Raw genomic sequence first — 16,629 nt, 5'->3', positions numbered from 1 at the left:
TGCCCCCTGTCACAACAGGATAGCCAGAACTTTCTGATAGCATGGCAGCTGGGTTCTAAGAGGAAACATTCCAGGGAGACAAGATCCAATGGGAAAATGCTTATCAAACCTTTGCTTGCCTCTAGTAAATGTCCCCTGCTCAAAACATATCTCAGGGCCAAGCAAATCACATGAGAAGTGATCACACAGGAATGAGAGTACTGGCACACATGATTCACTGGGGGCCACCGATGTCAGTCTACCACATACTGCTGCAGAGCAGAACAATAGACTCATTTAGAGAACCCATTGAAAATGCTCCTAATGATGAGATTCATGGCTGAGTGTCTATACACAGAACAGAAGAAATCTGAAGACTAAGGGTATATCCATTGCCACTGTCCATGGGGTCCATCTGTGGGCATTCTGGGCCATCAAACGCCATGACTCCCAGAGAGGCAGGGTCTGATTTACAAAGTTCATGTAAAGTGTCAATGTCATGCTTCATCAGTTTGGGAACACACAGAAGTCTACTGTGGCAGAGAGTGACAAATCTACGGTTGAGGCCATATCAATATTCAGGACAACATCTAGTTTGGCCATTGCACAAGTGTGGGTGCCACGGTAGCTGTCAGCAGTCTGATCGAGCCCCTCATTGACTGAGAAAATGGGAACTTCTCTGCAATGGCTGAGGTTTTGTGGGTTGGAGCATCTTTCCTCATTCATCTTTCAGATCTCATCTTCAACTCCCAAGGAAGTCCCTTACACTCAGTTATTTTTAATTTACAGCTGTATCCTCTTCTCCTTCCTTTTATTCTAACATGCTCTGTTCTTACCAATTTAATGTCTGCATTCCTACTGGCCTCTCAGCTCTGGGAGTAGAGAAATCATGTATCTTCCTCATCAGCAGGTCTCCAGTGCCATGCATGTTGAAATTGAAAACTGAGAACTGCTTTCCCTTCTTCCCTTCCACCACCTCTCCCTTCCCCTGAATCGCCATTTCCCTTTGAAACTGCTGAACTCAGAAGCAGGCCAGCGACCTCCACCACCCTAGCTCTCTGACCAAAGCCCCAGGTGAGATCTCTGTTGTAAGGAGCAGTGGCCACAGGATGTGGCACTCAAGGGGAATGAGGTGACCCTTGCTCCTTGACATACTCATGGAACACAGGTGTCAGCCAGGCCCTCACTTCCTGTCCTTTGATGGTCAAATGACACGGGCTCCAACTTCCATTCCTTGTGTGGCAGGACCCCTCCCCCCACCAGCCAGGCTCCCAGTCTCAGTAGGGATTCTGGGAGGTCAGACAGGTCACCAGGTCACTCAGACTGTGAGCTTTGCTTGCAATGAATCCTGGATCTTTCATCTGGCCCCTTCTCACTATCCTTTACCTTCCCAGAGACACTCAGCTTCTCTACCTCATTTCCCTGATCAGCACTCATTCAAGGCCATTACATTTCTTATTAAAGATTCAGGGTGTAGGGGCACCTGGCTGGCTCAGTCAGTAGAGCATGTGACTCTTGATCTCAGAGTTGTGAGTTCAAGCCCCATGTTGGCGGTAGCGCCTACTTAAGAAAAAAAGATCCAGAGTGTTAAGTGTGGGGGTTACGTCAGAGAATAGCATATCAATTACAGCAGGCTGTCAGACATTATTAGCTTTTTTTAAAAAATTGTATTTATTTGTGGAAACTAATTGGACAATAAACTATTTGTAAAAAAAAAAAAAGAAATAAATAAAACATTAAAAATAATTGTATTTATTTGGAGAGAGAGAGAGAGCATGTACACGAGGGGGAGGGGCAGAGAGAGAGAAAGAATCCCAGTGCAGAGCCTGTCGTGGAGACTGACTCAGGACTTGAACTCACGAACTGTGAGATCATGACCTGAGCTGAAATCAAGAGTCGGAGACTTAACCACTTAACTGAGCCACCCAGGTGCCTGAGATATCATTAGTCATAAAGCCTTCTGGTGTCCCCTGTCCTGGGGCCCCATCTCTACATGGCAATTTTAGCTGCTCTTCTCTTCTGTTGGCTCCAGACTCAACTTCTTCCTGGGTCCCTTTGTTCCCCTTCACCTCCCTCCTCTTCATCCTGGCTCAGTTACTCCTCCTTCCAAAATAATCTTGTTTTCTTCTTCCTTTTATTCTCCTTCTTCTTCTCCTCTTCCTCTTCCTCCTCCTTCTAGTTCAAATAGCACTCCTTTTTATCTTTTGAGGATTTTTTTCAGTTTTATCGAGGTATAACTGAAGTACACTAAACCTCAAATAAAGTGTGCAAGTCTCTGTTTTAACATACATCCACCCATGAGACCATGACCTCTCAAACATTTCCATCATTCCAACAGTTTCCTTGTGCTCCTTCTCACCCATTCCCTCTGTTCATCACAGCCCCAGGCAACTGTTGATCTGCTTTCTCTGTATATTAATTTGCTTTAGTATAAAAGGAATCAAGCAGTATATTCTCTCATTGTTTTTGCCAGGTTTCTTTCATTTGGCACAATGATTTCAAGATTCTTCAATATTGTGTGTATTAATAGTTTGTCTTTATTGCTGAGTAGGATTCTGTTGTATGGATATACGACTATTTATCCATTCACCTCCTGGTGGATTTGGGTTGTTTCTGGTTTGGAGCTATAACAAACTCCTAGAACATTCACTACATGTTTTTGGGTTTCACACTTTCATTTCTCTTTGGTAAATACTTGAGTGGAGCGGTTGGGTCATATGGTAGATGAGTGTTGAACTTTTTAGGAAACCGCCTAACTGATTTCCAAAGTGGTTATACCATCTTACACTCCCATCATCAGTGTATGAGAGTTTCAATTGCTCCACATCCTCACCCGCATTTGGTATGTCAGTCACTTTAAATTTAGCCATGTTGTTGTGGTTTTGTTAGTTTGTTTCAACACACAGCAGTTTAGCTACCTCTTGGCTTCATTTCTACTAAGGGGGAACATACGCTTAGATTTACAGAGAATAAAACCAGGTTATTCCTGTTGTGCCAGTGAGGTTAACAGTGCCCTCTCACCCTCCCAAGTGTCCTGGTTTGTATTATAAAATATGTACTTTCTCTGCTTATAATCCCATTGGTTGTGCCTCCAGACTGTCCATCCATAGCCGCAAAGGCTCATCAAGGCATTCTGCTCAACAAATACTTTTCCTTCCTCTGCAAGGGATTTTCCTGTTTTTCCTGAACATGCTTTTCCTTATCACAACAGGATTACAGGAGGAAAGGAGTGACATAATGTAGCTTAGTACTGGGGTCGGGGAGTGGGGTGGCGAGTGGAGGGGACAGAGGGAGGGAGTCAGATTAGGTCCTGATGACATCATTTGGGCTGGATGCAGCTATGCTTGACATAAGATCTATNAGCCTTTTGTCTAAGCTAGTGTGACTTGGATTTCTGTCACTTGCAGTTAAGAGTCCTGACCAGTATGCATATTAGGGGAATGTGCCTCAGAAAGGCAATAGCATTTTGCCAAGCCCTGGCTGCCTCTTATTTCACATCTGAAGTACTATGTGCCTTCCCTGAGAGTTACTGTTTTTGCTGACCTAGCCCTGGGAATTTAAAGCAGGAGCATTGGTCACATTGGTTGGGATTAAACTTCAGAGGCCACTGAATGTCCAGGGTCAAAGTATTCAAAACCATCACCACATGGTTTGTTTAATCAAATACTCTAGCTCCGTGTATCTGCTGTACTTCAGCAGGCTTTTTAATCGTTAACTAAATTGTCTTTTAGTGGTATGATCCAAGGACTGTTCTGAATTTTGGTAAGCAATCTTCATTTCCAAGTAGCATTTCCTGTCTCCTTAATGACTAGATTTAATACTGATAGAAACATATTGATATTTACTCAGAGTGCTATATGTGCCAGTGAGCAACCCTTTCCTAGCAGCGCAATGAGTTACTAGCATTGTTTGAGGACATCGCTGTGAGCAGCGCAAAGGCAATACCCCAGTGAAAGAAAAGAGGCGGCCAGAAGTGGGAGGCAGAAGTAAAAAAGATCCCATCTAGTCCCCTCTGGGAACATTCTCAGACTTGACTGCAGAGCTGAGCGAGGCCCCTAACACGCAGGGGTGCCTCCCCCATTTGGAGTGCCCTGATCCTAAGCCACGCCCCAAAGATGATCTAAACTCAGACTGATGGCCTGGTAATATCTGCGCCCCTGGGCGCCTTTTCTTCTTTCGAGCTCCTCCTGCCGAAAAGCAGCTCGGTAGGTCTCGCCTTGGTCAAGACTAAACACTCTCCACCCCATACATGTAGTAGCCCTGGGTCTCTGGTAGCAACCCCACTCAGGAGCTGCTGGCCTCAGGGCAGCCTCCTNGGCGGCGCGGGCCGAGCCGCCAGGACTTTGGCTTTGACACCGACAGCGAACAGGAGCCGTGGCTTTGGTGCTGGGCGCCGACGCGGTCCTGGCGGATCCCGCGTCCGAGTCGGGCGCAGGACTTTTTGCCTCCATCAACGCAACTGCGGCGACGCCGCAAGTCCTGGTGCAGCCTCCAGACTTGGTGCAGCCTCGGCGTCCGGATTTCACCGCCGCTGCCGCCTCCGCGCAGCCCTGCAGCTCTTGCTGGCTCTGGGAGAGCGACTCTAAGTTTCTCCCGCAGAAAAAGCCGGGACGCGCGGCTCGAGGCGGCCCAACCACTGACCCACACCCGCGCGGGCACCAGAACTGGAGGCTGGGGACCCGCGTAGTCCCGGTTTGAGCTCAGGCTTCCGAGCCGCAGGTGGAAGGACGCCCCGGGGGAGCAGCTGAGAGGTGGGACGCGGGCACAGGCGGCGGGTCTGGTGGGGTCCACAAACCCCTTCTTGGTGCCTGCACTAGTGAGGACGGGATCCCCAAGTTGCTGGTCGTGCTGAGTGTCCGGTGGCGGGGTGGGCGTGGGAGATGCGCCCTCTCTGGAGCCAGACCCCTGGTAGGGGCGACCTAAGGGTGGATGGCGATGAGAGGTGAGGGAGGCAGGGACCAGAGGTGTGGGCTGATGAGGATAGGTTTCTTTCCAAGAGAAGCAGATCATAGCCTTTTTGGACCGGAATGTGATAAAAAAAAAAAACAAAAAAAAAACCGGACGTCTTCAGCGGGAAATCCATATGGGCCAGCCTCGCTGTGTGTATTCGGGGGTTCACGGCCAGCCATTAGCCTGAGACTCCTGGGTAAGAACTCCTGCTCTAGGCAGGGAATGCTAATGCAAACTGACTAACTGATTCAATTGATTTATGTGTTTATTAATTTGTTTTCCAGGTGGCCAAGTGAAAGGTACTTTTGGACACCCTGGGCATGGAGATTTAGTGTTTGTCTTTGGTAACCGTTTCATTCCCTGCATCCTGCACCTTCCCTCCTTCTGTGCCTGTAAGGTCTGTTGGGCTTCCTCGCTAGCCAGAGAGTTCTTCTGCAGTGGTGAGGCCTTCCTGGGCCACTGACCCTGGCTGGCATGGGGAGCACCCTGGGCTGCCACCGCTCGATACCGCGGGACCCCTCGGACCTGTCCCACAGCCGCAAGTTCAGCGCGGCCTGCAACTTCAGCAACATCCTGGTGAACCAGGAGCGGCTCAACATCAACACGGCCACAGAGGAGGAGCTGATGACCCTGCCCGGTGTGACGCGTGCGGTGGCGCGCAGCATCGTGGAGTACCGCGAGTACATTGGCGGCTTCAAAAAGGTGGAGGACCTGGCGCTGGTCAGCGGCGTGGGTGCCACCAAACTGGAGCAGGTCAAGTTTGAGATCTGCGTGAGCAGCAAGGGCAGCTCCGCGCAGCACTCTCCCAGTTCCCTGCGGCGGGACCTGCTGGCGGAGCAGCAGCCTCACCACCTCGCCACCACTGTGCCCCTCACCCCGCGGGTCAACATCAACACGGCCACCCCAGCTCAGCTCATGAGCATCCGAGGCCTCACGGAGAAGATGGCTGTGAGCATCGTGGACTACCGCCGTGAGCACGGGCCCTTCCGCAGCGTTGAAGACCTGGTGAGGATGGGCGGGATCAACGCTGCCTTCCTCGACAGGATCCGGCACCAGGTGTTCGCAGAGCGGTCCAGGCCCCCGTCTACCCACACCAACGGGGGCCTGACCTTCACGGCCAAGCCTCATCCCAGCCCTACCTCGCTGAGCCTGCAGAGTGAGGACCTGGACCTCCCGCCAGGGGGGCCCACCCAGATCATCTCCACTCGCCCTTCCGTGGAGGCCTTTGGAGGCACAAGGGATGGGCGGCCAGTGCTGAGGCTGGCCACCTGGAACTTGCAGGGCTGCTCAGTGGACAAGGCCAACAACCCCGGAGTGCGCGAGGTGGTGTGCATGACACTCCTGGAAAACAGGTGAGCAAAGGAACCACGGAGGGGGTTGGGTATGAAGGCAGTTCTTGCATGACCTCAGCTGAACATGCAAACGAGTGGACTTTTTTGGGGGTAGGGAGAGGGCAAGATTAGTTAATCAGTGTTCTTGGGGCCCCAGCCAGCACTGTCACCTGCAGCTGAGCTCTTCTGCTCCAGAATTTTTTGAAGACAGCTGTCTGGGCTTGGGGCCCATATCTTAGACCTGGCGTATCTGAGATCAATTCATAATTTGAGGCAAGTGGAGCTTGTGTTGGTGTTATTGTTTTGGAGAATGTTGTTGGACTCAGAGCACTTCATGGGGGTTTACACCAGATCAGACACTCAGAGCCTGGGAAGCAACGCACGGTTTTGCATATGAGAAAGAACTAGTTGGGACTTTTTTTTTTTTAATGAGACAGAAAGTCACATTTGTCTCACCGAATACGCCTCTTTGTGTGCACAAAATCAACTTAAAGGCCAGGTATTTGCAAACACACACACTCTATATACTCACCAAAATGCCGTGAATGAATTACTCCTCATTCTTTTTCCTTATTTAGCCTGAAGTTGGTCTTGAGGCCCACAACTGCAGCCCCAAATGTAGGTAACCTCTCCTGTCCCGTAGCCAGGAAAAGTCAGGCCGACATGTGGTGACTGTTGGCCATTTTTTCCCGTTGAACCGCAGGAGAAGAGACTTATAGGATGAGCTCTTACCACAGCGTGTTTACATTCTTCACAACACTGCTCTCTGTAGGAACTTCCATTAACCCCCCCCCCCCGATAAAACAAAACCATATTATTGTAGCAATAACTCCTGCTGTTAGTAAAATAGCGTGGTGTATAATGTAATCAGCTTGGGGAAGGAAAGAAATAGTTTTAATGGTCTCTTCTTGGTCAGAAGTCCTCTAGTCCCGGTCTTGAGGGATTCTGCCCTGCCCGCCCCCCTCCCCCCTCCCCTAAGACAGACATGCAGTATGTCTGTGGCCACTAGCTACTTTCCTTTGCACTGGGCTGTTGGTGAGCCTGGCCCAGCAGCAGTTTAGTGACGCGACGTGAGTTCTCAGCAGGCAGTCATGGCGCGTTGTGGCAGCGCATCAGGATAAGTGAGTGAGGAGAAAACCAGGTCACACCGGTTCCCTGGCACCGTTCCCCGTGGCACACTGTCATCTCAGAGCTGAGGGATCACGCACCGGGCCAGAGAACCGGACCGGGAGAGCTCCCGCGCACTCTTCCTGCGCTGTTGTGTCCTCCGTTGTGCTCTGTAACTCACTCCTTTTGCAAAACCGTCTTGTACACAGGTGAGAACTGGCCTTAGTGCTGGGTGATGTTTATCAGGAATGGCTTGATAGTTGTTTCTCTTCATCCATAGCAACACGGGTGCATGTATGGGAAAGGGGAAGGGAGGGTGAAGGACGGATGGCTGTTTAATTCTTATCGTGAGTGCTCTTAAGGCACAATTTGGGGGATGAATCGAGATCTGAAATTGCCCAGGGGGAATGACAGACTGGGCAGCTCTTGTCCATTTACTAGGACAGTGATTTTTCAAGTGTGGTGTCTGGACCAGCATCAGCGTCAGCTACTGACTCAGTAACTCCGGGTTTCTATGTGTTCACACGCCCTCCTGGTGGTTCCGATGCTCACTGAGGTTTGAGCCCCACTGTACTATGTGCTGGGTGATCACCTCACCATCTCCCCCTTTCTGGCTTTTCTGACGAGGTCAGTGAATCCATGCAGAGCCTTCCAGGTACTATGTTCTCTTGGATTGTTCTGATCATCCCTATCGTTGTCCACCCATATGATGTTCTTTCTGGCCAGAGTTGAGGGGCTTATTCCGCTTTTAGTACAGGTGAACGTGAAGGCTAGAAAACGGGAGAGAGGGCAGGGGGCAGCTGGCCTCCGAGTGGGCTCTGCTCTGGAGTGTGGACCTGGGTCAGCCAGGGAAAGCGCTAGCAACTCGTGTCCAGCATGGAGTTAGTGTCTGTACTAGAGGGATGATGATTTGTTGAAGACATTTAATTGCTGTCCTCAAGCGAGAGTGCTAGAACTTACCCAGACCTAGTAGGATGTAGAAGTAGCCTGGAAGGTGCCCTATGACCCTGTCACATTTCTCACATTTGGCCACCTGTGTCGTCCTGTGTCATGGTGGTTTCTTTTGCCTGTTCACAATGTGTTCAGAGTGTTCTCGGCGCTCCTACCGTCTTACTAGCATCTGGTAAACATACAGTAATAGGCTTAGGGCTTGATCCCCTGTAGAGCTGGAGTGGGTCCATTTGCCTGTGTGGATGTCCTGGGGCACCAAACGATGGCTGGCTGTTACAGAGTGGCTCACATGTCCTCAGAACAGCAGCGCGCATTCTCCAAGGGCTGTGTGCTCATCCTGATTCAGAGAAATCTCTCACATTCCAACGGATCCCTTTATTAGCAAGAGGAAATACATTTAGTTTGAGCAAGAATGGATGCAGGTGATTTTCTAGGCGGTTCTTCTTTTCATACCTGTGTATATATAACACAAGTATTCTGGTTATGCCTTCATAGCGTCTAATGCTTCCATATTAATTTCATTTCCCCATTAACCTGGGATGTAGGTAATGCTTGCTTTTAGTAAGGATTCTCCATTTCTGTGCTAGGAAACTAAAGCCAAAAAAGTTAAATGACCTGCCTCCATCCCGTAGCTCATTAGTGACTCGGCTGGGACCAGGACCCAGACCTTCTGGCTTCAGTCCCGTGCTCTTTGCAAGCGTGCTGTGTTTTGTAAGCAAGCGACTTTGATCCTGCCTCTTGTTCAGGCCTCCCGCCCTCTGTCCAATCCGGGGCACTTGCCGATTTGTGTGCTAGTCATATTTAAGAAAGTAAATCCATTGTAAGGGCATTTAAAAAAGCCCATGGCTCCACCTTTTAATGTGTAAAATTGGTGAAATTCCTTAACCTTTCCAAGCCTCAGTTTTTCTATCTGCTAGATGTTGCTAATGAGAGAGAAAAATAAAGAACGCTTGAAAAAACAAAAGAAAAGGAAAAATATACTTCTTTTGCAAAGGTAATAACTAACTGGCTCTTCAGTTTCCTTTCTGTGAGTTTGCTGTAGCAGGTATGTTTTCTTAGACTACAGGGTACCTACCTATAGGGGACCCTGAAGGCTTAGAGTCCCTTTTAGCCCCCAGATGCGACTGCTTGGTGGACAAGCATGTGTGAACTAGAAGAAACCATGTTTTGCAGGAAACTGAGGTCTAACAGCTGAAAACCAGATAGTGATACAGTCACCAGCAGCCTTCAGGGACATCGCCCTGTGGCACAGAACTGACGGGTTTCATCAGATTCCTTGGCCAAATATCAGTCTTGGGCAATGTTTTCCCTTGTTCAGAGTTCATGGAGCAAGGCAGAAAGAGGAATACTTCTGCTAAACCTCCTTGCAAAATCTGGCGGCAGCCCACATATGGAATGAAGATTAATTTTTAATTTTTGGCTTTTGCTGAGTAGTTGTCCTATTTTGAAAAGTCCCTTTGGTTTGTGAAAGTATAAGCCAGGGAAGAGTTGACTTTGATAATCTCTAAATAATAAATAAATAAATAGATAGATTTAATATCCCACTGCACATTGGGGCGCCTCTCATTCGTTTGAGTGTCTGACTTCCGCTCAGGTCATGATCTCACGGTTTGTGGGTTTGAGCCCCATGTCAGGCTCTGGGCTGACAACTCGGAGCCTAGAGCCTGCTTTGGATTCTGTGCCTCCCTCTCTTTATTTGCCCCTCCCCCGCTCATGCGTGCTCATGCTCTCTCGCTGTCTCTCTCTCTGTCAAAAAGTAAATAAATAAACATTAAAAAAAAATCCCACTTGCACATTCTCCTCATGGCCTCTATCAGAAAGGAACATGTCAAAGTGTTCAGCCTTATGATGGTCTCAATCTGTTTTCTTGCTTCCTGTCTGTTTGCAGTATCAAAGCACAAGGTGAATTAGTGCCTGGCAACATGTACTGATTGTGAGAAATGGGATTTCAGTTGATCTGACTTGATTAGTAAGATCAATATAGACACAAGCCATCTTGTCATTTGATTCATTCATTGAATGAATGCTGCATATGCTAAATCCAGGAATCAGCCTGGCCTGTTTAACACAGTTATGTGAATGTGAATCAGCTTGGGTGGCTCAGCCTCAGAATCGCCCGAGAAACCTAGATTTCGGGGGGAAAGGGACTGAGTGTGTTTGATTTCTTGTTGTATTTTTCCTATATGAATAATGGGCTTCTCCTGGGAGATTGAAGGGTGGGGAGATGCAGCCAGACATAACATCTGGGGCAAAATGCCCAGCAATCCTCTTACAGTAGAAATTATGAGAACTGTTTTGACTGTGGAAACTGAGGCTCACAGAGATTAAATAGCATCAGAAATGTTGATCGGAGTCAGGATTTGAAACCAGGCATTTGTCTGATTTTCAAGCAGGCAGTTGAAGTGTCTCTTCCCAAACACCGTGTCCTTTCACTGACCCCTGGCACACCTGCTCTTCCCTCTCCGTCTTGGGTCTTAGGCCAGACATCAGGGCTTTACCTAGACTCCTAGGACTATGTTAAGCCCCCCGAGGCCTCTGCTCCCTTCCTGTTTTTGTTCCTCTGAAGGACAGGGCCGATGGCCAGAGGTAGAGCAATCCGGAGGGGGTCAGGACCTCTCCACCGGGCCCCTCAACTGTGAGCCTGTGACCTTGGCTAAACTCCAAGGTAGAGTTCCGGTTTTGTGAGCCAAAGAGTTCTGGGTGGTTTCAGAGGGAAAGGTGGTTGGTAAGAAGACTGTTGTGGATTAATAAGAAAAGATAGTGTGAATGAAGGGAAATCCTGGTGTGTGCACCAGGGTGTATTTCACCCAAGGGGAAGATGTTTATCTTACAAGAAAGATGGGCCCATTTGGGATCTGATTTTGGAGGCTTGATGGTATAGTCTTGCTTCTCCCAAGAGATATTCATTCCTTTATTATTTATTCATTCAGCAGATAGTTTTTGAGCTCTCAACTAGGTACCAGATTCTGTGTCCGACTTCTAATAAACAAGACACAGCCCCCGCTCTCATGGAGCTTCTCTGTAAGGTGGGAGGTGGACAAGTCAGTACATAACGGATAATGACAGAAAGTGGTGAATGCTGAGGAGGATGGGGTCAAGGAAGGCCTCAGCCAAAGCCGATGGATGAGAAAGAGCCAGGCACAGGAAACACTGGGGGAAAGGGTGCTCCCCTAGAGGAACCAGCAAGTGCAAAGGCCCTGAGAGTGCTTGTCCCAGACAGAAATCAGAGTTCTGGGAGTAGTGGGTGGTTGAGGGTGCAGGGGGAGGCAGGGTCAGATGGGTCGGGACTCCAGGGCTCGCATTTTTTCAGGAGGAGGCCACAGAGGCTTAGAAGCAGAGGTTGATGACTTACCGGTTACCAGGCTGTTCTAGCTGCTGGGGTGGGGAGAGGCACTTGGAGCAGGTCCTGGAAGGTGGGTAGTGGGTACAGTTATGAGAAAGTTGAATTGCAGAATAAAGGCTACAGAAGTTAGTGAGTAGGGAGAAGGGAGAGTGGGGGTGGAGATGAGAGCGTCCTTTATCGGCAAAGACTGGAAAGCCTTGCCTGTGTTCAGGATGTTGCGGGGACTAACCGTGTGGATCCCTGCAAAACAGGCTCAGAGGTGGTTAAGGAATCCCGGGCTAGCTCACACACCTCTGTGTTGACATGATGCAACTTGCCGGCCTCATCCCTCCCCTCTATTCTTGCCTCACTCTGGACGGGTCCACAGTGCTCCTTCTGGACAAGGCGGGTCTCGGTCCGTAGCAGATGGAGGAAGAGACTGTGCAGGCTGTCCTCTGTTCAAACCAGGTGTCTAATGGGGCCACTTTCTTTTTACTGTTGATTATACATGTAACAAGGGCTTATTTGGGGGGTTTGAGGTAGCAATTTGTATTAAAAGACACTTAAATGAATTTAATTCAATATTGATTGAGTACCTACTCCTTGTCTCTTCCCCAGTGAGGTTGGGGACTCAGGGAGAGACTGCCTTGTGGTCAAGCCTGCCCTCACAGTCTTACAAGGGGACGCATTCGTTGGTACTTACCAGGGTGCCGCGAGCTATGAGGGAGGAGGTGACTCTTGATCACAGGGCTCTGGTACCTGTCTGCTGGGCTCTGGGAGTATGTGGAGTCCTCTGTATGGAGGAAGGATGAGGGGATAGAACTGAGGCAGGGGATGGGAGGGAGCAAATGTGGAGAGGAGGGTGGGGTCTGAGTGGTAAGAGCATGGTGGCCCTCAGGGTGAAAGTCAGCAGACCCCTGCAGTTCCTGACACTCCGTCCAGGCTGGCTCACCGCCCAGGCTTATCATCTGAAACATTCAGGCAGGGAGTACAGGTTTCCACAAACAGTGCCTCACAGCAGAGAATCGTATCGAGGTGTGTGTTATTTTTATCTCAAAACTCCCCTACTTTACAGAAGATTTTATCTCAGAATTCCTTAATAACAGTCTCTGTCAATAACAAAAGGATGCGTTTCACTCAAATTTGATGCGCTCATCATAAACAACCTGAGTGTAGTGATGAACAGTTGAGTGGAAATTTCACACCAGTGATGGCCAGCATCAAACCGTCCGGCAGATGCCACCAAGATGCCCCACTCTACTTCCAGGCTCGTGGTCCTCAACACATATTTAAGGAGCTCGGAAGCTCCCTGCCTCTGTTGCTCGTTACTGTCCATAGGCGTGGTCTGGACAGCAGCTCTTCTTGAACTATTTTAATTGACAACTGTCAAACAGCTGCATAGGAAGCCTGGGAGATATGCTCAGAGTAAATGTTTTATTTTAAATAAAAGGCTTGGGGCGCCTGGGTGGCTCAGTCAGTTAAGCATCCGACTTCGGCTCAGGTCATGATCTCACTGCTTGTGTGTTCGAGCCCCATGTGGGGCTCTGTGCTGACAGCTCAGAGCCTGGAGCCTGCTTCGGATTCTGTGTCTCCCTCTCTCTCTGCTCTTCCCCCTCTCATGTTCCCTCCCTCTCTCTCCCTCTCTCTCTTTCTCTCAAAAATGAATAAATATTAAAAAATTAAAGAAAGAAAGACAAGGCTTGAATTCTTCCACCAAGCTCCTGGGTGGAGAAACCCTGGGTTTTCTTTACTGAGCACAGCTCCCTACCTGTGTTGCTTTGTCATTTGTTTCTAGCAGCCCTGTTTCCTGGGAATTCTATTTCGGCTCAGCCATTACCTGATTAAGCTCTGAAGTTGGGCCTTCAATGGTTTTATCTAGAGGCCACTGTAAACTCCCGAAACACGTGGTTCACAGCCAAAAGGGTATTGTTGCCGCACGGAAGGCTGTGTGCATTTTGAGTGTGGTTTTATCACGTTCCAGAGATCTGAATCCTGTTTGCTCACCCAGAAGTTGGTGAGTAAACTCCGTACTTTATCTTTCTCAGCCTGTGCTAAAAGCACAGTGCCTTTTAAAAAAATTTTTTATGTTTATTTATTTTAGAGAAAGTACGCGCGCGCGCACACACACACACACACACACGGGCATGGGCACGGGCACGGGCAGAGGAGGGGTAGAGAGAGAGGGAGACACAGAATCCCAAGAAGACTTCAGGCTTTGAGCTCCAATCTGGGGCTTGAACTTGCACACTGTAAGATCATGACCCGAGTTGAAGTTGCGCTTAACTGCCTGAGCCACACAGGCATCCCGACGGTGTCTTTTAAAGCAGATCTCATCTCATCTCGGATGGATTGTTGTGGGCGGTTTTGTTTTGTCTTTGGACTGTTGTTTTTAAAAACACTGATCCAATACTCTTAAAAAACAAACAAACTTCAGAACATATTCTCAATAAGCAAATCCAGTCTGACTTAAAATATTTTACGGTATTCATTTAATTAAATGGCGAAAAAGTAAGCATTTTGGTGGCCTCAACATACCGTGACTGGCATTAGGCTGGACTCCTCCGCCAGGATGTAGACCCAGCGCACTGGCCTTAGGTGCTTGGCAGGCAGCCTCTGCGAGGTCAGGTCACTGTGTCACGTTACAGTTCTTTACAAAGGGGTTCCCAGTCATTTTCAATTTGAAGACTCATTAAAAAAAAAAAACAAAACAGCAAAATACTACATGTCCCTCCTGTCACCCAGTGGTGGCTGTACTTTGAGTGTCTGTGTGGTAGTGGTAGCTGTACCAAGAACAGAAGCAATGGTAACTAACAGTGACAAGTCCTGGGGCTGAGGTCACAAGTGGGTAGCCTCACTAGCCTGCTTGTACAGATACAGAGAGATGGTTCAGAGGAGCTGAGTAATTTTCCCCCAGATCCAATAGGTTTTAAATGGTAGAGCTTGGATTATAACCCAAAAAATTAGACTCTAAGGTTTAATCACAAAAACGACTCTGAGTTCACTAATGCTTTTCCGTGTACCTGTATTTTATTCATTGCCCTAGCCTGCCCGCCTGCCTGCTAGACTAGATGTTCTCCTTCACCAACTTGGTTTGAGTTCCATAGGTCATGATCTTTCATACATATGCTGATCTATAAGGATACCTGTGTGTGTCTCTTATGTTTGTTTCTTCAGAGTGGAGCGAGGATATTTGCAAAGCGATCTGTGTGCAGGATACTATCTTTTTATGACTTTTCAGTCTTTTACAATTGTCTTGCCCACACCTATTATGACAACACTTTCTTTAAACAACTTGCCTTTATGGACGCTTCTCAAGTATCGGTCCTAGTTTTCTTAGAAACCACTTCTCTTTCCGCTCATACCCCTATTTCATCAGTTGATGTCACATTTTAGGGGACCACAGTAACAAGTACAACTAACACCAACAAATCTGGGGACAGACACAGCTGACCCTGGGTAAACGCATGATGCACAGTGGATCTAGCCAGGGGTACTCTGTGTGCCGTGGGCATCTGCCCCTTGGCATGTTTACCAAAGGGACTGAGGATAGTCTTGGGGGAGGGGTTCCCCAGAGTAGATGCTGGTTAGGAGACTACCTGTGATGTTTTAGAAAATATTGGTACCTGGGCACCTGGGCCCAAGTTATATTATTTATGTAGCCTAGAGACAAGATTTGCCCTGCGTGTATATTGCAGATCTCTGGCAGTGACCGCAGTTACTGACTCACTATTATTTGCTCTAAAAGATTGACTCAAAAATTGTTACTAGTTATAAGGTCAAGGGCTCATTGTTCCCAAACTCCCACACCCCTCAAAACTCTCGCAACTTTTAGAAATAAAAGAGGTGAAGAAGTAATGAGCTTTTTTTTTTTTTTAAGACCCGTACTAGTCAGCAGCTTCTTCTGTGACATAGATGGGCTGCTTATGAAATTCATGAAAACAGCAAACTGGGAGGGATTTAAGCCAGCAGACTGGATGAGATAAAGTACCTTATAAAGTACCTTCCCAAATGTATAACTCTCTGTGCTTTCTTTTGTAACTGTTCTGAATTTAATTTTCAGGTTTGATTTTTGTTCACGTTAAATACATGTCCATACATGTGGACCTGTGTAAGAGACTGTTGTATTGCAGTACACATGTGCTGACCTCAGTTAAATGCCGAGCGAGACTGTTTGGAGTTGACTCATAATCTTCAGTTACATTACTATTAATGCTTCTGACATTTCTAATAAAAATGCAAGTAGTTGTTAAGTATCACTAGAGCTTCAACTATCTTTTAAACTCTTGGATAAATTTAATTGAAGAGCTTCTGAGATTATGAGATGGTTGTTCAAAATGTTACCATTCACAACCATTTATCAAATCTATAAAAATCAGGTGTTTCTTGTCACTGATATACCAAAACAAGGTTTAGAAATAAACTAAATGGTGGGGACTCTCTTCTACTTGCTAGATGGGATACTGCCCGATTCATAGCCTGATTAATAAAATCAGATAGATCTTTGTGGAAAAAAAAGAAATAAGCTGGACGGAGAGTGAGAGGTGATTACAAAATCACTCATAATCCCTGATTTCAAATGCAGTGCTTGCATTCATCAAAGCGGCTGGAGTATTTTTATTGATTGGTTGTATTGGGAAATGTTATCTATTTAAATGTATACATTTCTGCTAAATCACAAAACTTTTTTCCAATCCTGAGGCTTTTTCCATAGAGAGGGAGAATGATCACTGTTTTTGCCAAATGCCCTTCAATTCTGAGAAGAAAAAGTGGTTCCTATGAGTAAGCTGTGTATTAGTTGGCTAGGTCTGTTCTAACTAACAAAGTACCATGGACTCAGTGGCTTAAACAACAGAAATTTATTTTGTCACAATTCTGGAGGTTCTAAGTCCAAAACCTCAAGGTCTTGGCAGGTTTTTTTTCTCCTGCTGAGGTCTTTCTCTTTGGTTTGTAGATGACTGTCTTCTCACTGTGTCTCAAAGGGTTATCCCT

General features: G+C 47.6%; 1 protein-coding gene across 1 annotated transcript in view; it reads left to right on the top strand.

Moving 5' to 3' along the window:
* Window positions 1–4,304: 4,304 nt before the first annotated feature.
* Window positions 4,305–16,629, top strand: part of EEPD1 (endonuclease/exonuclease/phosphatase family domain containing 1) — a 114,478-nt gene continuing 102,153 nt past the window's right edge. Inside the window, exons 1-2 of the mRNA XM_077775416.1 lie at window positions 4,305–4,730; window positions 5,214–6,281. Of these exons, the coding sequence (XP_077631542.1) occupies window positions 5,404–6,281 (878 nt within the window). The 5' untranslated portion in view covers window positions 4,305–4,730; window positions 5,214–5,403. The remainder of the gene's footprint in view (window positions 4,731–5,213; window positions 6,282–16,629) is intronic.

Source organism: Crocuta crocuta, unplaced genomic scaffold (genome assembly GCF_008692635.1).
Source record: "Crocuta crocuta isolate KB4526 unplaced genomic scaffold, BGI_CrCroc_1.0 scaffold197, whole genome shotgun sequence".
Lineage (NCBI taxonomy): Eukaryota > Metazoa > Chordata > Mammalia > Carnivora > Hyaenidae > Crocuta > Crocuta crocuta.
Note: the sequence above shows the minus strand (reverse complement) of the source record. Positions and strands in the feature narration are given on the sequence as shown.